General features: G+C 42.2%; 1 protein-coding gene across 2 annotated transcripts in view; it reads right to left on the minus strand.

Moving 5' to 3' along the window:
* The window catches only part of SLC45A2 (solute carrier family 45 member 2), a 33,937-nt gene extending 13,476 nt beyond the window's left edge, over window positions 1-20,461 (minus strand). The window contains exons 1-3 of one of the 2 annotated variants that reach the window (XM_040494931.1): window positions 19,970-20,461; window positions 17,237-17,413; window positions 1,410-1,495 (exon numbers count right to left, since the gene is read on the minus strand). In XM_040494931.1, coding sequence (XP_040350865.1) covers window positions 1,410-1,495; window positions 17,237-17,413; window positions 19,970-20,354 — 648 coding nt within the window. In that variant the 5' untranslated portion in view covers window positions 20,355-20,461. Of the gene's footprint in view, window positions 1-1,169; window positions 1,496-17,236; window positions 17,414-19,969 lie in introns of both variants that reach the window. The other variant, XM_040494926.1, reaches the window with a different exon arrangement.
* Window positions 20,462-20,772: the final 311 nt, after the last annotated feature.

The following is a 20,772-nucleotide window of genomic DNA, read 5'->3' on the forward strand; positions in this document are numbered from 1 at the left end:
GTCTGGACTGCTCAGCGTTCTGCCAGGCTCATAATAGGCACCTCTACCAAACAAGTCACTATGTGGTAGGAACCGCTCTAAGTAACATTGTATGGATTCTCTCATGTAATCTGCACAAAATACTTAAAGGTAGACAGAATCACTTTCTCATTTTACAGAAATGTAAATGCCCAAGGTCATGCATTCCAGAGCTGGTAGAGGCAGGATCTGAACATTTGCACTTTTAATCTTTAGGCTCTTTATAGCAAATGCCTGATGGTTGTTGAATTAATAAAACAGGTCAGCCAGCTACAGGAATCAAAATTTAAACCCAGGTCTTTCACAACCTCTTTGCCAGTGAGGGAATCCTCTGTACTTCCATCCCTGAGGTATTGCCATCAAAGTCAGCTTGAAGGAGCATGCAGCTGTGTGTCAGTGTTGTCCAACAGAACTTTCTACAATAATGGAAATGTTCCATACCTGCACTGCTTTGTACTGTAGCTCCTAGCCCCAAGGGGCTATTAAGCCTTGGAAATGTGGCTAAGGCAACCAAGGAACTGACATTTTAATTTTTTTCATTTTAATGAATTTAAACTTAAATAGCCTTATGGGACGAATAGCCAATATATTGGTCAACATAGCCCTAGCCTCTTCTCTCTGACCATTTCCTCCTAACCTAATTTCTCTGTAATTTAGTAGAATTTTCCTTAAATTCTAAGCTAATTAATTCACTGACTGGTTCACTGAAAATGGCCTAAAAATTTTTTTTTCAAATCAGTTCATTAGACACGAATTAAACATGCCCAGCCCAGTTACCAACCCAGGGATGCTATCGTTTGGAAGAACAAATTTATAATCCCAATCTAAGAAGTAAAGATATTTCTTAAGGCCTGAAGGTGGTTCCAGGCTTCTCTTATGGTCTAACATTTTGGAACTGGCTTCATCTTCCCTAGTTTGATGCTCTTGAAAAGAGTAAGAGGAAGACCAGAGGAAAACGCACACAATTTTTTTTTGAGGTGCAAATTTTAATGCAAAGGGATAAGAGCTGTAGGAGACTGGAGAATTCAATTAGACTTCACATCAAATTTTCATATCAAAAAAGCAAACAAAACCAAGAATAATAAACAAAATAAGAAGGGTAAGAACAAGGATATTTTTCCTGAGTGAAGAAAAGAGAATTTGCATCTTACCTGTTCAGCAGGATTTGGGGGTTTTTCCCCATGCATTGCCAGCTCCGGGTTTACATAACCATTTTTAGCTTTCTCAATAGACCCATACTGGTACATTTTGTCTGGTGACAATGGAAAGTCCTGGGGGGCTTGCTGTGGGGAAATGTCCTTTATAACATCTTTAAGTGGGGCTTCAGGGATACTACAGAGATGAATAGTAAAACACAAAGTGAGCACCAAGGAGGAGAAGAAGAACATGACCTGGAATTCTGTGCCCAGCACTCTTCCTAGCTCCAGATGGGCCCAGTCGATGGCACCCAAAAGGTAACCCAGCGTACCTCCAAAACCTGGAAAGCAAGAAAGCTGCGTTAGCATATTTAGCAAACTGCCTTCTCTTCCCATGGTGCCCAGGCCCTCCCCTTCAGTGGGAAAGCTCCCTGAAGCCAGCAGAGCCTGGTTATGATGGAGAGTTAACACAGCAGCAAGCCAAGACATCTGCAACTGGGAAACATGCATTCGAGGCTTGGTTCTGGCATGTACTTGCTGTGATTTTGGACTTTCTCACTCATAATATGGGGTTGATAATAAAAGAGTAAAATGGACCGGTGCCAGAAACGAATATTGACACCAACAGAAGTCCCATGGCCTTGCAAGCTGTAGTCTCTAAACTGCTTTGGAACTAAAATTCCTGCCCTTAAATAGCCCCAGAGAAAACCAGCCTCTGGTTGCAATAAAATTATTTGTAATGTTGTTTATCTATTAATAAGCTTCCTAGCACGACACAAGTTTGCAAAGACGAAACACCTTTGCACTCTGTCTTCATTCCTTGATTAGAAGCTAAAGGAACTTGTTCCTAGTTGATGGCCACAGAACAAATAACACAAGTTGAAATATGAATTTTTAAAAATCGTATTGTCATGTCACAGGACCTGGACCTTTCAGGTCCCTGTCTTTCTGTTGCTTGTTTTACCTGCTTTTGCTGAAGACAGTGTGATTTGAGGAACACTGAGAAAGGACTCCCCCAAATCTATCCTGCCTTAATGGTATAATAATTGAAATCCCATTAGCAGTGATTCATTCTCTTTGGATTTTAAAATACAAGTGCCCCTCACCTAAGCAGGACACTGTATTTGTTCATCGTGGAGGCATCAGTGATCCTGAGAATGCAGGGATGAGAGAGGGGCACCCCCCAGAGGTGGGAGGGTACCCAGGGATGTGAGGAGATGAATGCCCAACACACCTCCTACCTGAGCCACGAACTTGTGTAGGCTGATCAACCTGTCAGACACCTTTAAATGTCAACCTCCCATCATGTCTCACCAAACACAAATATCTACCTGGACAGAAAAGTTTTGTTTTTGGTTTTGTTTTTCTTGTGTGAGTGAAGTCTCCATTTTATTTCCCAGATAAAGACAATATCCTCATAAACCAGGGAATCAAGGAAGAAAACGGAACTTAAGGAATTCTCTTTCTCTAACCCTGAACACCTAATATAAATCCTGACTCCAGGAACACAAATCTGAATGCCAAATGCCATGACTCCTAATTTATCCCAAATGGTGGGAGAATGGGTGATTCTCATCAGTCTACATTATGGTTACTTGCAATTTACTACAGAGGGTATTTACAGATGGCCAACTGTTCAACCAATGATTCCCAAAAATAAAGCATCATTGTCACGCCCTGAGTGTCAAAGCATTATAAGACAGAATTATGGGAAACTGTGACAAATGGATGTGAAAAAGCTAAACTTACGTCTCCTGCCAACAGGAATATATGATCTAGTTATGGGTAATGGGAAAATACATAAATAGACAAATGACACATATAGTGACCTGTCCTAGATGGTAGGTCCCAGGCTTTGAGAAGAAGGAGAGGCCCTTGAGCCAGCCATACTTATGATTCAGAGGGCAGTTCTGGGACAAGTGGTGCCTCTGGATCACTATCAGACAATGACTCTCCTTATCCAATCATGGAGATGCCATTGGTTTCAGAGGTCATGTGCTGAGCCAAGCAATCAACCAATAAAGATGTACTAAATTCCCAGCACTATTTGCGGGCCTATCCAAATCAGGATTTCCCAATTCTGGCACTGCTGACATTTTGGGCTGAAGGATTCTTCATTGTGAAGGACTGTTCTATGCGTTATAAGATGTTTAGCAGCATCTCTGGCCTCTACCTACTAGATGCCAGCAACGACTTCTCCACGAGCGATGACAACCGAGCATGGCTCTAGACAGTGCCTAATGTCCCAAAGGGGGCAAAATGTCCTCCAGTTGAAAAGCCCTGACCTTAATTAATTCTATGAAAAACTTACACATTCCTTTTTTGAAACTACTTATAATTTATAGCCAGGTCAACGGTTGTCATTTGTCATTTAATTATCCTGTCATTTATGCCTCTTTCCTTCACACTTACCATTCCACTGAACAAAGAAAATTCGGAGCAAAAGACCCCTGCCTATTTAAAAGAATTTATATGTGGGGCACTTGGGTGGCTCAGTGGGTTAAGCATCTGACTCTGGGTTTCAGCTCAGGTCATGATCTCACAGTTTTTGACTTTGAGCCCCACATTGGGCTCTGGCTGCATGGAGCCTGCTTGGGATTCTCTCTCTCTCTCTCTCTCTCTCTCTGCCCCTCCCCACTCACATGTGTGTGCTTATTCTCTCAAAATAAATGAACTAAAAAAAATAAAAGAATTTACGTGTGAAATAAACCTTCCACGTGCAATAGAATGGTGGTTTTATTTTATGAATATAAATGTATGGGTATAAATCTAATAATGGATTGATATTAGATATTAACTAGAATTATCAAGTCCTGCAATTGGAGGGTTTCCTAATCTTTTTATGTCTGCTGGCTTAGTGTACTTCAATAGATATTAGTGAGCACTGAATATATGTGAAAAGCTCTCCTAGTTTCTGGGGATATGGATCTAAATAAGACACTGCTCCGTGTCCCCTTTTCCCCAGAAGGAAGTTCCAAGTGGGAGAAGCAGGTAAGTAAACAACTACTCTAATTTTTTTTTAAATGTTTATTCATTTTTGAGAAAGAGAGTGTGAGCAGGACAAGGACAGAAAGAGAGGGAGACAGAGAATCCCAAGCAGACTCCATGCTCTCAGCACAAAGCCTGATGTGGAGTTCCAACCCACAAATTGTGAGATCATGACCTGAGCTGAAGTTGAACACTCAACTGACTGAGCCACCCAGATGCCCCAGTAAACAGCTACTTAAAAAAAACAACAAACAAACCTGTAGTTGAGGAGGTCACTTGTTGGGATGAGCACTGGGTGTTGTATGTAAGCCATGAATTACAGGAATCTACCCCTAAAACCAAGAGCACCCTGTATATACTGTATGTTAGCTAACTTGACAATAAATTTAAAAAATAAAAAATAAATAAAAAATAAATTACAGTATAAAAAAACAGTAATAAATGATGCTAAAACTGTGACCTGGGTATTCAAATATGATAGAGGAGTCTCGAAGAGTTTATTTGTTAATAACCAGGGCTTAGCTACTGGTACCAAGATGATGTTGATTTTTTTTATTTAAAAAAATTTTTTTAATGTTTATTTATTTTTGAGTGAGAGAGAGACAGAGTGTAAGCAGGGGAGGGGCAGAGAAAGAGAGGGAGACACAGAACTCAAAGTGGGCTCCAGGCTCTAAGCTTCCAGCACAGAGCCCAACGTGGGGCTTGAACTCATGAACTGTGAGATCATGACCTGAACCAAAAAAGATGCCTAACCAACTGAGCCACCAGACACCCCAAATATCTTTATTGATTATTTTTGATTATTAATAATTTTTATAGGATTTCTCTTAATTAGCAATGAAGTTCATAAGAGTTTAATATATTAATGGATTCAAAGATTTTAGAGGTGGGAGGATGTTTGGAATTCATCTGGTTGAATTCGATCTGAAAGCCACAGGCTACAGTGGTTAAGTGACCGGAGACAGCATGGAGAGAAGGGGTTTGGAATTTTCCCTGATTTCAATTTGCATCTGTGTGCTTTCTAGTCATGTGATCTTGGGCACTTCTCTGAGAAGTGGGGGTCGTGAGGCCTCCATGTATGAGTTTTGTGAGGGCTAATACGACAACACTATGTAAATGATTAGCACATACAGTGGCAGAACAAGGGCCCAAAAATGAGTGCCCTGTAGACTTGCTACAGAAACCCCAATTCCAAACCCTTCCCCATAAGTGGGAGAAGACAGTTACTGCCTTCGGGTGACAAGCTGCGTAGGGCTGGCTGCAAGGACTTGGTCATCGAGGCCCAGTGATTAGAATCCAGGGATCATTCTGGGGGCTGACTTGGGCCTAGCGCTGACCCAGTGTAGCAGAGAGCGGCAAGTATTGTGGAAAAAAGATGTATCCCAAACCTGGAAAAAGTAACAGTGGCAAGTGCCTGATTTACAAAGTATCAGTCTAGAGCCATGCTTCTTAAACTTTAAGGTATGCCTGGATCACACGGATGTCTTATTAAATTGCAGATTGTCTTGGTCTGTTTGGGCTGCTATCACAAAAATACCAGAAGCTGTGTGGTTTATGAGCAGCAGAGATTTCCTTCTCACACTTTTGTTGTTTGGGAAGTTTACAACTGTGGCGTCCGCAGACTGGGTGTCTGGTGATGCAATGCTTCTTGTTGATGGCTGTCTTCTTACTGCGATCCCACTTGGCATAAGTGGTAAGGTAACTTTATCAGGGCTCTTTTTTAAGAGCTCTAATTCCATGAATGAGGCCTCATGACCTAATCACTCCACCTCCTGATAACATCACATCGGGTATTAGGTTTTTAGTGTATACATGGAGTCATTCAATCTATAGCACAGATTCTGATTTTAAAGCTTCAAGGACAGGGGCGCCTGGGTGGCGCAGTCGGTTAAGCGTCCAACTTCAGCCAGGTCATGATCTCGTGGTCCGTGAGTTCAAGCCCCGCGTCAGGCTCTGGGCTGATGGCTCAGAGACTGGAGCCTGCTTCCGATTCTGTGTCTCCCTCTCTCTCTGCCCCTCCCCCGTTCATGCTCTGTCTCTCTCTGTCCCAAAAATAAATGAACGTTGAAAAAAAAAATTTAAAGCTTCAAGGGTACGGCCTGAGATCCCGGATTCTTTTGAGCAGTTTCCAACCAACCTGGTCCACCCTTATCTGACATTCTTGGGAAATTGTAACAACAGTTCTTTGTTGTTACAGGATATTTGACCAACAGTCTAAAACTGACAAAACACAATGATGTGTAGTTCTATAAAGTTGAGGTTAATTTACAGACATTATTAGGGTTCTATGATTTGTATTATGTTTTTATAGCCTAATAGACAAGTTACAAACATACTTGTAACAAAAATATTACAGAGGACTTATAGTTTTACTGACTTGTAGAAGGCTAATCAGATTTATATCTAACCTACTACTTTTTCTTTTGCTAATCACACACACACATGTGCACACACACACACACACACACACACATACACACTGTGCAAGAACTTAGGGGAACTGTTCTTTATGTCTTTCCTGTCGGTTCCCTCACGAATTGGTCAAGCAAAATTTTGACACCTGCTTCAAGGACCTTGGAGAATTTCCAATCCTCTTAGGGAGGGGAGGAAAACAAAACAGGCAAACTGTTTTGTTTTTCCCAAAGCTATTGGGGGATGTTGTAAATGTTACAACAAAATATGCCCTGTGAAGGAATAGTGGGCCATTGGGTAATTATTCCATAGACACCATATTAAAACTCTGGATGGAAACATTTAAATTTTATCTATTCACACCCTCCGATATGATAAGGGCCAGCAGAGGGCTGTAGGAATTCATGGAAGGCTTTCCTTTCTGCTGCTTTTGCTTAAGCTAAGGATTTTATCTTCAGAGATAGTCTCAAGACAAAGCCCCATCATCTTAGCTGCAACAAAGGCCAATAACAACTCCCACATCTACATCCAGACTGCATTTATCTCTCTTCCAACATCACTCTCATTGGGGCCCTGGAATTAATCATCAGGCTATTGGCCAGACCATAAGCTGAAACATCCTCAGGACATCTGCTGACGTCAGAAAACAGGCCTTTACAAAGAAGAGCCCATAAATGATCTAGCTGGCTCCTTCACATAGCGAGGCCATGTTGCAAACTCAGACCATAACCAACCTCAGAAGAACGAACGGCTTGACAGATAGATGTTGCATTTCATAACTTACGATGTAACTCCAACAATGGCTCATCCTGGAAGAAATCCAAACACACTGAAATAGGGTTGTTTTTCTTTAGTTTGCAACTATAATAGGTAAAATGGGTAATTCGGGGAGTTTCAGTTCTAGAGAATCTATCTGAGACAAACTCCACATCTGCTATGTACCTGTAGCTGTCTCTCTGCTTCAGGGGTGTGGCTTAACAATCCATACTCTGCTGGCAAAATAGCTTAAGTCAAGAGAGCTAACAGTGTGCTGCCAGCTACTTTGCTTCAGCAAGAGATCAGACTAAACCCCCCCCCCCCACCGCCGCCCATTTCCATGGTGTTCACGAGAGAGTGATTTTGACTCTATTCTATATGCTAAGAAAATAGCCATGAAAGTGTTTAATTAGGTATATGGTTCCTACTCTCCCCCAATATATACACACTAATCCTGGAGAATTACCATAAGTACCAGTTACTGTGTGTGTGTGTGTGTGTGTGTGTGTGTGTCTCCTCGGACCTATTTGTTTATCAATAAAAATTGATGGAGCATCTACTCTTCAAGAACTGTGCTAAGCACTGGGGACACAGCAATGAATAAGACAAACATGAAATGCTCTCTGGGACGCTGAAAGTACAAGGAAAATCAAACAGACACATATACTCTGGTCAAAGAGAGAAGACACAAGCAGCTTGACATTTCTTTAGATTCACAAGGCAACTTTTCTCCTAAAAGATGGTGAGATAACATTTAAAGTGTTGACCACTGTTTCCATCCACCCACCACTACCTGTGGTCCTGGGGTATTTCCTTATATCTTTGTCCCTTTGGGCCCTTCTTCACATTCAAGCTGAGCCGCAATACCTCATTGCTTTGGGGGAAGGACATGAAAGCGGAAAGCACAGAAACAAGAATGTGTCTTCTTGCTTCTGAGTTTCAAAAGCCCTTAGGCTCCAAACACATAGAAGGAAGATTCAGTAGAAAATGGGATTTAAGAGCAAGGCATTCATGCTGGGTGCACATATACCGGTGAATTCCTAAGGCAGTGGTTCTGCTCCTCTTTCCTAGGGTCTAGCTGGTATTGGGGGTGGGTGGGAGGTGGGGGGGGGTAGGTAGAACCACCCCCAAATGACTAGGGGGATCCCAGAACAGAAGGGACCAATGCCTCATGCCCTGGGTAGACCTCAGAGAGGCAATAAGACCTCGAGGAAGAAATGGCTTGTGGTGGGTCTAGATAGAAGTGTTTACCGTGTCAGTCTCTATTCCAAGTGCTTAACATATATTGGCTTATCCAATCCTCACAACAACCTTTCAGGAAAGTACTGCAGCATATTATTTTTTAAAGTTTATTTATTTATTTATTTTGAGAGAGAGAGAGAGAGAGAGAGAGAGAGAGAGAGAAAGTAGGGGAGGGGCAGAGACAGAGAGGGAGAGAGAGCATCCCAAGCAGGCTCTGCATTGTCAGCACAGAGCCCGACATGGAGCTCAATCTCTCCAATGATGAGATCATGACCAGAGCCAAGATCAAGAGTTGGACACTCAATCAACTGAGTCACCCAGGTGGCCCTGCAATATATTCTTATTATTAGTGGTAGCTGTGTTCTTGAAAGTCACCCCAAACACTGAATTAGCAAGTAGCAAATGACTCCTCTGAGGAGAAATACGGGGCTAAGTTACTGCAAACTTCTAGTCACATCTTCAACAAGTGAACAACACAGTGCTTTTCCATTTACGCACACGGTGTGCTTCCATTTAAAGATATTTAGTATATATCGTTGCTTCATTAGCACTGAGCCCATGGGCAACAGAACTATAACTCATGCCTGAACAAAACTTAACACACATATTTTCTCCACAAGGCACATCACAATGTTCCTGCACTTTTGAAGCCCGGACGGCACTTGAGCACTACATCGGGGACCATCTTAAGCAATGAAATTACACACACACACACACACACACACACACACACACACACAAATGCTAACAATTTGGTACCAAATACACCACTAAAGGACAATTGTTTACAGAATGAAAACCAAACAAGAAGGCAGAGTGCTACCTGGACCTACCTCAACTGGGCATGAGGCTGTGGGTGATTCAAATTGCCCTCCTACACTCTGCACTTGTTTGCAAATGACTGGCAATGAGCTAACAGTATTGCTTTTGATGTTACAAAGAAATTTTAGTGAGCGAATTTGCAAGTAACAACCCAGGAATAATTGATCAGCTGTATTTTTATCTCTATTTTAGAGAGGAGGAAAGCAAAACACAGAGTTTGCAGCTCCCAGAGTTCACCTCACCCTGGCCTGGTGTGGGAAGCGCAGAATGGCAGAGGGGGCTGAGAACCCTGTGGTTCTGCAGGGGCCTTACAGATGAGAAGAGATGACTCCATTGTGACCACTTCAGCTTGGCCGAGATGTGGTGGGACAATGGACATCTCAGGAAATGCCAGGGTGAACAGATGACATTGAAACCCAGGGACTCGATGCCCTCAAGCCCTTGCACTGTAAGTCCCCAGGACTTCGATGCAACCTTTGGGTAAAGGGATGGGAGAACATTCCAAACTGAGACTAAATTTCCACCATCCTGTGGTGATGGGGCTCAACAAAGGAGCAATTAAATTAAGTTTGGGGTTTAGGTTCCCACCCATTTGCGACATAAAGATTTATCCAACGCTTTCCATTACTGGGCATAAGCTATGCTGTAGGCAAAAATATTTGCAGTAAAGCAGTGCCAAAATCATATTCTTCTCCACAATTAAACAAATAAATGCAGAGAACTGGAGTAGTGTGTTTGCCAGAGATCAAATGCAATTTGTGTTTGTGCTGAAAGCTACTGATATATACTAGTATGTCTAATGCAATAAGGCTCACATAAAGGTATATTCACTTTAATTACCTCACCATTTTCCCAGAAGCAAATTTCTTGATTTGAGCATATGCATAACCGTTGCTACTCTAGTTCAGATAAGATTCCTGAAACTTCTCATTTCCTGACATGACACATAAATCCTGACTCTTGTTTCTTTTCTTAAGGATTAGAAATGACTGCAAGGTCAAGTAATTAATTGGCCGGGGTCTGGAGCCATTTGTGATTACCCTGAGTTTTCTTTAACTCTGAAGAATTAATATTTTAGTTCTGGGTTGCAACAGCTCATTTTACTATAAGTACTATAAGTGTTCATTTTACTATAAATCACTGAGCACTTTGCAAAATGCTTTAACCCTTCCAATGTCGACTGAGTAGCATGAAGCACTTATGCTAGAGAGAATAAGCTCAGGACTAGATGTCATGAACTGAAAGGGACAGCCCATGTACAATACAGCCGGTCTTCTCAGCAACCACCCCTTTCTCCAACAGCTACTGCAGTGGCCAGTTCCAAACCAGTTTTGACCACCTTTTTTCAGGTGCATCTGGACCCACACTCAGGTCGGGGTCAGCACTCACACAAGTGAGGTTCACAACCATGGGACCACTGTTGGCCAGTAGAGACTAGAGCCAATGGATTAATCCCCCTTCTTGATCCCCTCAAAGAGAAAGTTCTGAGATGAACTACATTAGGCTCCTAAGAGGGTCTTGGTGAGATGAACAGTCACCTAGAGCAAAGGCCAACTCTGCAATGCTTCTTGTATTCTTTGGTCTGTTCTACTCCACCACTCCCTCATTCTCACTCTCTGGAATCCTTTCCCAAGTAAACTCTGCATACAAACTTTCTCTGGGGTCAGCTTTTAGGGGAGCCTGGACAAAAACATAAACCATATTTTTAGTTGGCTGATGATTTAGTTGGTTGGTAGGTTGGTAGGGCTTTTGCCCCTGCTCTAGTCTACTGCTACCTAGCTGTGTGACCTTGCACTAATCACTTTACCTCTTAGTAACACAGCTTCCTCAAAGGTACAATGAGGATGCTAAAATACAATATTTGTGGGGCGCCTGGGTGGCACAGTCGGTTAAGCGTCCGACTTCAGCCAGGTCACGATCTCGCGGTCCGTGAGTTCGAGCCCCGCGTCGGGCTCTGGGCTGATGGCTCAGAGCCTGGAGCCTGTTTCCGATTCTGTGTCTCCCTCTCTCTCTGCCCCTCGCCTGTTCATGCTCTGTCTCTCTCTGTCCCAAAAATAAATAAACGTTGAAAAAATAAAATAAAAAAAAATAAATAAATAAAAATAAAAAATAAAATACAATATTTGTCCCACCAATAGTTCTTGAGCATATTCCAGGAATATTCTAAAGACTGTTGCTATAGCAACGAATAGGAAAGATAATATTCCTGCTCTCAGGAAGCTTATATAGGTCAGGTACAGAAGCATAATATACACAATAAACAAATGAATAAATAATATAGTCACGTAATGATAAACACATCACAGAGGAGGGGTCATGTGACCAACTTGCCAATGAGCCAAGTTGATTTGGTATCTGGGGGAAGAGCTTTCAAGGAGAGGACAGAGCCAAGGAAAAATCCCCTCAGGTGTTTCTTTAATCTGCCTTTGAGATTCTTTGAGACGTATGTTGCTCACACTTGAATGGAAAAGAAATGGCAATTTGGAGACATTAATTGTTTTGCTCTGAATCATCCATGTTGCCCACAAAGCTGAAATTCCTGTGTCCTTGGCTTACTCTCTAGCCACATCCTTCCTAAGCTAAGTGACTGAGGAGATGTGAAAGTCCACGAGTGACAGAAACTTCAAAGGGAACCCAGTTGACACAAGAAAACCATTCATGCGGCAATTACTCAAGGAGAAACCATTCAAACAGACTTTAACATGAAACACAGCATCTTTTCCACTTGTGTGAAAGATTTGCTCATAGGAGCCCATGTCTAAACTTCATTTTTAATAGTCTTTTCTTAGTCCTTAATTACTCTTAACCAGAGCATTTGTAACCTGAGATATTAAAAAGCTAGAAAAATTAAAAGAGGTTGTGCTCCACAAGCTACCCAATCTTCTTGCAATGATGTACCTGGGGGCAAGTTCCTCTCCGAGTCACCACAAAAAAACTTTGATGGGTTCTACAAGCCCAGTGGAAACAGAAAAAAATGAACTAAATACAGATATTTGGTGTTTGATCCTTTTAAATGATTCCTTGCTCTGGGCATTTGGCAGGATATTAATAACTAACATTGTGTGAAGATTCACAACCCTGTGAGGAAACAAAAGTTCAGAAATACTAAAGGCACGCAGCAGTTAAGAAAAGGGGCCAGGATTTGAAACGGGACAACCTTTCCCATCATGCTTTGTCCTGGCCACCCCCTGCTGGATGGAGCCAACTGCTAATGGTAGCAAGGCCTTAGGTTCAACTTAGCAGGTTTGTGCTCAATTAGAAGCATTCTGGCACAAAGAAGGAATTCTTTACTCGTGAATGTGAGTTCTGCAGGCCCAGATGCACCCGGAGGTGAAGGCATGGGGTAGCAAGACAAGGGTGTATCTATGAAATACACCACATATGTCAGGGATGGAGGGAGAGTAGGTTTAGTTACCTTTAAATATAAGAGAGAGAAGAAGCCGGGGAACTAAAATGTTCCCCTGGGAGCCAGTAGAGTCTTTTCTTAAAAAAAAAAAAAAAAAAAAAAGAAGTCAGAAATATGCTGGGAAATATTTTGGCAAGAAACCCTTTGACATTTTTTGCAAAGCACTTGGAATTGTTGGGCCTAGGCTAAAATGAAATAAATAGCTCTGAAATAAATAAGAAGAATTTCAATTTACTCAGATGATTGAATTCCTTGGGTGAATGACATCTTGCTGATAACGAAAATCAAAATGGGCTCTGACACCGAACAGGCCTTTATCATAAAATGCCTGATGCAAGGAGTATGCTTTAGATATCTCTTTGCCAGGTTCATGTACATTCAGGAGATCTGGCCTGTATGCAAAGACAGAGAAGTATGATAATGTACTGTTATTTTTCACTCCATTTTCCAATGTGGTCTTCCATTCAGAGCAAGGACACTATGGTGGGGTCGCACATTCATCTTTAACTGAGCATTTGACAGTTACTATCCACACTTTGAAAAGAAGGGGAGTTGGGACACCTGGGTGGCTCAGTCGGTTCAGCATCTGACTGTTGATTTCAGCTCAGGTCATGGTCTCACAGTCGTGAGATCAAGCTCCATGTCCGGCTATGCGATGAGTGTGGAGCCTGCTTGAGATTCTTTCCCTTCCTCTCCCTCTTCCCTTCCCCTGCCCACTCTCTCTTTCTCTCTCAGAAAAAAAAAAAGGAGGGGAGGGGAGGAGAGAGAAAAGAAAAACATTCTAAATAATACAGGTGACCCTATCTTCTGTCTCTTTCTTTGAGCCCATGTCCAGCAGTAAACATTAAAGAGCAGATGTTTCTGCAGATATATTTATATGTATATCTGTCACTATGCAGGTCTGTGCATACAAACAAGGCAAAAAGGTATACTGTATTTTATGTGTGATCTGAGAGATATTCATGAATAATGTAGACTATCTGTGATTATCACTTAGGCATGGACTTCTAGAATCTAAGTTTTAAATGAGGTGAGACTTTACTGTACTGTTTTAGACGAGGAAGATGTTTTAAGCTAATTTTTCTAATGGTAAAAAAAAACTTGCTTTGAGCTATCCACACACTCTCAGGGGTCCCCCTATAACTAGAGACAGTTGTCTGGAATTCAGAGTTCAGTGTTGGTCAGGAGACAAAGCAAGGTGATTAAATGAGCATATTCATCTGATTGATGCAATTTGCCATGCAGTTCAACCTGATGTAAAACTGCATGAAACTTAAGGGTTATGAAAGGGTTATAAAAGTCTCCTTTTATGTACCTAACATTTCTAAGTACCTGCTGTCAATGATGCAACAGGTTAGAAGCCATGGGGAAGAAAACACTCATGTTTTTACAAATCTTGTATTTTACAAAATCTTGTAAAAGAGAGAGATAAATACACAATTATAATACAGGGAAGACTGTGAACAGTACTATAATAAATGTGGTCAGGTAAAATTGTGAACTGAAGTATAACTTTAAAATATAATTACCTGTCAATTATTCCTTAATAGATTGGGCTTTGAAAGCTCTTTCTTGCAATAGTCTTGGTCTTTAATTTTTCTCATTAGGCTAATACTCAATTGTGATTATATTCTATGTGATATCTACCAGCTTTGGCCTATTTGAAAATAATTACCCTTTCTGCAAATAGAACCCAAATAGAGAGGATCTGCTCTCCCACCCCTGCCCTAAACCCTCACTTTCCCAATATCCTAATTCTGTGGCCTAATTCTGTCCAATGAGAAACAAGCAAAAGTCTGTGTGAGTTTTAGGAAAGCTTTGCTTTCTACCTTAAAAGAGACATATGTCAAAGTCCTAGGCCCCAATGTGACTATATTTGGAGATAAGGACTGTAAGGAGGTAATTAAGGTTACATGAGGTCATAGGGTGGGGCCATAACCAATAGGACTGGTGTCCTTGTAAGAAGAGGAAGAGACATCAGGAATGCATGCACAGAGGAAAGGCTGTGTGAGGACAGAGTGAGAAGATGGCCAGGTACAGACCAAGAAGAGAGGTCTCACCAGAAACCAAGCCTGCTGTCACCTTGTTCTTGGACTTCCAGCCTTCAGAAGTGTGAGAACATAATTTCTGTTGTTCAAGCACCCAATCTGTGATATTCTGTTATGGCAGCTCAAGCAGATGACACGGGCCCCAAGGGCAATGAAGTTCAGGATATGTATGAGATGAACTGTTATCTTACCATCTCTTCCTGCTGAAGTTACCCACCTCATTCATACCTCTATGTTCATCTACTTGATACTTTTGCTTTGATCAATTTTTGTGTGGGGTCCCTGACTAAGTTAGAAGTTGTTTGACTGCAATTTAGAAGAGAGGGGGTCTTCTCCCTGGGAAGGGGGTGGAAAGTTTCCATGCAGCTTTGATTTCCAAAGGGAGAAAGGGGTAAGGGAATTTGGGCATGAGGAAAGACCCAGAAGTTGGAACAGAAAGGACAGCCTCTTTTGTTTTCCCATTAATATTTATTTTGAGCACGTATGATGTGCCAGGCTGTATTGAAGGTGTGATGGATGCAGTGAGTAAAACAGAGCTGGCCTCTGCCCCTAGGAGCATGTTGGGAAATTATTCAAAGCACAGAAAATGTGGAGGAAGTAATGAGAAGTAAAGCTTGAAGAGTAGGATGGAAACAGATTATGGGGAGTCTTGAATCCTGTCTAGGAATTTGTTCTTTACCCAGCAGGCAAATGGGAGTCACTCCAGGTGATGGAACAGGAGAGTGCCCTGGTCATAGTTTGCTTTTAGGAGTATAAATCTGGAGGCTGTGTTTTGGTTCAATTGGAATCGGAAGAGATTAGAGGCTAGATAGATAGTTAAGGGAAAAGTGCTAAAGCTCAGACAAGATGTAGTGGGAGCCTGAACCAAGGTAATATGAAAATTATACCATATTTGCTGAGACCACCATACACTAATATTGACAGAAAATGTCAAGATATTTTCTCAGATCTATAGAAATACTACCATGTGTTAGCCTTTGAAAAGTTCCCCAAGGACCAAATTCAATCTTCTAATATCCGAGACAACAAAGCAGAGACCGTTCAGCCAAGACTAACAGGGACATAAGCCGGGGTGGGGGTGGGGGGAGGGTTGCTGGGAAAGGGTGGCCACATTGCCCACAGTACTTGAGAGCAGTAAAACTCTCAATGTGTCAGGTTGGAAAGCCCAAGAGTCTCCCACTGTTGTAATTAATTTCAGCAAATTGTGATCAAGCAGAAGGAATTATGGGGTTTAAGTTAGGAGAATGCAGTTTGAATCTCTCTTGTGGGACCTTTTAGCTGCAGGCTAGTGTGCTCCTCCATCTTCCCTAAAGCAAGGAGGAGCTACTCTCTTGGCTGTGCAGCCCCCTTTCTTCCAGAGTTCACCATCTAGATGTTTGCTCAAACATCAAATATTGAGCCAGTGGCTTCAATGGGCAAGCACTGCTCTTGGCTGTGGAAAATAAACTGAACAAAACTCAAGATCCTGCTTCTCATGGGATCTACCTGGCCATGAACGGAGACAGAACATATCAAAATATGAAATAAATATATCGGCTGGGCCATAAAGGCATCAAATAAGGTGGACTGATAGAGCCCCACCCCTAGATATAAAAACACTCCCAGGACAGGATCATGTTGTAATTTCATGTATGACCCCCTCCACTTCCCAGTCCTAGAACAGTCCTGACTGGTGTTCTATAAATGGATATTGAACGTTGCTCGCATTGCTGTAAATGAATGACTCAACAGCAACCAAAGGAGCCTGCCAATAGCCCCAAGAATTGAAGAGAGCCCCCCATTGTCCCTCGGGCATGGCCTTTTTCAAAGCAGGAGGTTGAGGAAATGCCAACTGTTTATATAACTAAGAAATCTCTAGGACATGTGGGATTTTTTCATTTGCTTGGTTTGTTTCTATTTTTGTTTTAAAATGTGGTTGTTAAGTCACTTGCCACAGAATCATCCAGGATACTTATTAAAAATGTAGACTTCTGGGCCCCACCTCAAACCCACTGAATCAAAATAACTGGAAGAGAGGCCCAGGAAGCTGCATTTTTAACAAGCTCTTAGGTAATGCTGATGCCACCTTAGTGATTTAAAAACAAAAAACAAACAAACAAACAAAACAAACAAAAAAACACCAAAAAGCAAAGTGCACAAGGCCTCTTTTCACTGCAGTTGTAAATGTCTCCACAAATGACTCTTCAGAAAGCTCTTATGTAAACTTCCTTTGCAAAAACTCCATAGCCTAGTCACAAGCTGATTTGTCTAGAGAAATGCACTGAAACACAGAGCCCACGTGATGGGAGCATTCCATCAACAGATCCATTCATTCAAAAACTCTGACATGCATAGACACTGGATGGCATCAGAGGAAGCGCCTCCCTGTCTGGGGAACTTAAGGAAAGACTTTCTGGAACATTCCTTACCTGTGAAGAGGGCATGGTAGTGGAGGCCCCTCTCCTTATCCTCATGGGAACAGACATCAAATAAGTAGGCTTTAATGGGCCCATCAATGAAGTCAGCAGCAAAATCAAAGAGAACTACACCTATCATGGTGATGGTTATGGCCCAAATCAGCCTCCTCCTTGGATTAGCAATCAAAGCTAAAAAGGAAAGAAACATACATCACCTAAATCCAGAGTTAGGATGATTTGCATTTTTGTTTCCAACAAAATGTCCTGTCATCAAATTATCTTCCTTTGCTTTCATTTTGTGTTGCTTTTCCAAATAAACATAGCTTTACCATTTTTTCAGGTTTTCAAAATTACACAAGTGAATGCCAGAAAGGGCAGATCTATAGAGACAGAAAGTAGATTGAGGGGTTGCTTACGCCTGATCAGGGGGAGGGAATGCAGAGTGACTGCTAATGGTTGCTAGGTTTCTTTCCAGGGTAATGAAAATGTGGTGCAATTAGATAGTGGTGATGGTTGTACAACCCTGGGAATATACTAAAAAGCACCAAGTTATGTTATATCTCTTTTTAAAAAGTTGTGTAAAAAATTATACATGTTTATCGTAAACCATTTCAGTGATGTAGAAAAGCTGGGGGAAATGCTTTGTCCCAGCCCCTACGGATGGTCATTCTTCAGATATCCCTTTATGCACTTACAGACATACAGGAAACGGTGTATACAGGTGCCCTAATGCAGTACTCCTCAAACTGTAGCATCCTTAATCATCACTTGGACAACTCGTTAAAACAGATAATCAGAGGCGTGCCTGGGTGGCATTTAAGTCAGTTAAATGTCTGACTTTGGCTCAGGTCATGATCTCACAGTCTATGAGTTCAAGCCCTGAGTCGGGCTCTGGGCTGGCAGCTCAGAGCCTGGAGCCTGCTTCGGATTCTGTGTCTCCCTCGCTTTCTGCCCCTCCCCTGCTCACTCTCTCTCCCTCTCTCTCTCTCTCTCAAGAATAAACATTAAAAAAAAAATTTAAAAAAACACAACAGAGTATCGGGCTCTGTCTTCCACAATTCTCCAGTAGGTCTGAGGTGGGGCTGGGCATTTGCATCTCTAACAGCCCCCGGATGCTGATGCCCTGGGTCTGAAGACCACGTTTTGAGGAGCACTAATGGGATCATGTTGGACATGTTCATTTATAACCAACTCTCCTCGTATCTTTGTATTTCACTTAACGGAGAGCAACTGCACAGTTTTTAACAGCCGAATAATATTCACTCTGTGGACGTGTCAGAATTCATTCACCCTATCTCCTATTAGAGAAAGCAAAAATGTTCCCTTGCTTTCAGTTTCACTTGAGAACAATGTGTAACTTATGCACATTAAAAAAACAAACTACAGTATAAAAATAAGTGGAAAATAAGCTTATACTCCACTTTTTACCTCCAAGCTCCTTTAGTACTCCTCCCTAGGGGAAACCATACTTACCAGGGGTTTTTGTAAATACTTTGCAGAAGTAAATCAAATTTATGTAGTTATGCCCGCTTTTAAATATATACAAAGGATGGGTGCCTGGGTGGCTTCGTCAGTTAAGTGTCCAATTTCAGCTCAGGTCATAATCTCATGGCTCAAGGGTTCAAGCCCCACATCGGGCTCTGTGGTGGCAGCTCAGAGCCTGGAGCCTGCTTCAGATTCTGTCTCTCTCTCTCTCTCTGCCCCTTCCCTTTCCCACTCACATTCTCTCTCTCTCAAAACTAAATAAACATTAAAAAATTATTTAAAAAATACATACAAGGGGCACCTGGGTGGCTCAGTCGGTTAAGCGGCCGACTTCGGCTCAGGTCATGATCTCGCAGTCCGTGAGTTCGAGCCCCGCATCGGGCTCTGTGCTGACAGCTCAGAGCCTGGAGCCTGTTTCAGATTCTGTGTCTCCCTCTCTCTGACCCTCCCCCGTTCATGCCCTGTCTCTCTCTGTCTCAAAAATGAATAAACGTTAAAAAAAATTTTAAAAAAAAATAAAAAAATATTTAAAAAAATAAATAAATAATATAAAATAAAAAATACACACAAATGATAACTGATTATCCTGCCTCATTATAATCCATTCTGCTAGCCTGAGAGTTAATGGCCAAAAAATGTGTATTATTTTTAACGATTCTTTATTCAATGAAATGAAGTACTTTTTATGTACTACCACCAATTACTGATTAATTGGTGGCTGATTAATGGCAAGAAAAAGTGCTCACCATCAGGGGTTTTTTGGTCCAGCATTTGCAGTGCAAAACTGTGCCCTTGCGCTGACAGGCTGATGCCCTGCACCCACTAAAAGACTCTACCTAAAGCTATGAAGAAAATTAGCCCTTATTTAGACATACAGGTAATTTATTATTAGTATTTATGGAGTCATTTGGCAAACAGTTAATTCAACAAAGTACTAACTAAAGCTGAAGTTCAAAGAACACTGCAATTAATAAATATGTAAAAATATTTCATTTGATAAAACAGATAAAAAATTATTCCTACTTTGCAATCCTCACAACAATGAAACAACAGCAATGGATCCTGATGCTCCTAAAAATGAAGACTCCCCAACCACAGAATTTGGGTCCTCCCAAGGTGGAAATTTATTTTAACCTAGGAGAGATCATCAGTTTAACAGGTTTCCAATGAAATGTCACATAAAGAAATCCGCATTCTACTCCTATTGAGTTGCATAATGGGCCTCTTTCCCCCGCCTGCCCGCCTGTGCAGTGCACTGACCTGCTACCACAGCGTCCCCGTTGAGGTACAGAGTCATGCCCAAGAGCATCATGATGACCAGGGTGAGGATGTATGGTCTCCGCCGGCCCCACCTGGCCCGGCAGTGGTCGCTGGCTGATCCCACCACGGGTTGCAGCAGAAATCCCAGGATGGGGCTGAGGAGCCACACCATGCTGTACAGACTCTTGGGCAGCCCCACGCTGAGCAGGACTGGGGTCACGTAGGCCGCCTCCACTGCGTAGCAAAACTCCCGGCCAAGCATGGCCATGCTGTGCATGATGAGATTGCCCGTGGGTCTTTTGGGGGGCTCCTCAGGGTCCAAGGGCTCATCGTCAGCTAGGGACTCGTAGGTGCGACTGCCAAGCTGCCCGATGTTGCCGCCCATGGCCACGGGGTGAGGAAACTGCCTGCAAGCCCACCACCTTCTGTGTGGCCCTCAGGTTTCTGCCCCAAGCCGGATTTGACATGGAGCCTGACTGAACTGCCAACGGAGACGGTCAAGCTGGGGGAGGGGCTCAAATTCTTTCATGCTTCTAAGATCACAAGTTATGATGAGAAGGAAGGGGGTGGGGTCAGGAAAGCATGAGGGAGATTAGCTGCTGTGAGCCCTCTGGCTCCTTAGAATGTTTGTCTAAAGCAATCTTTCCTTCTCTGTTCTTTCTGTTCTCTCCGTTTCTGTCACACACATGTATCTATACACACACACACTTACACACAATCACATGCACAGCTTTGAGACAATGAAGCTGTATTATGCAGGTCGTAAGTCAAAACATGAATAAATACATCAATAACTTCTTCTA

This window comes from Herpailurus yagouaroundi, unplaced genomic scaffold (genome assembly GCF_014898765.1).
Source record: "Herpailurus yagouaroundi ecotype Mexico unplaced genomic scaffold, PumYag 29, whole genome shotgun sequence".
In the NCBI taxonomy this organism is placed as follows: Eukaryota; Metazoa; Chordata; class Mammalia; order Carnivora; family Felidae; genus Herpailurus; species Herpailurus yagouaroundi.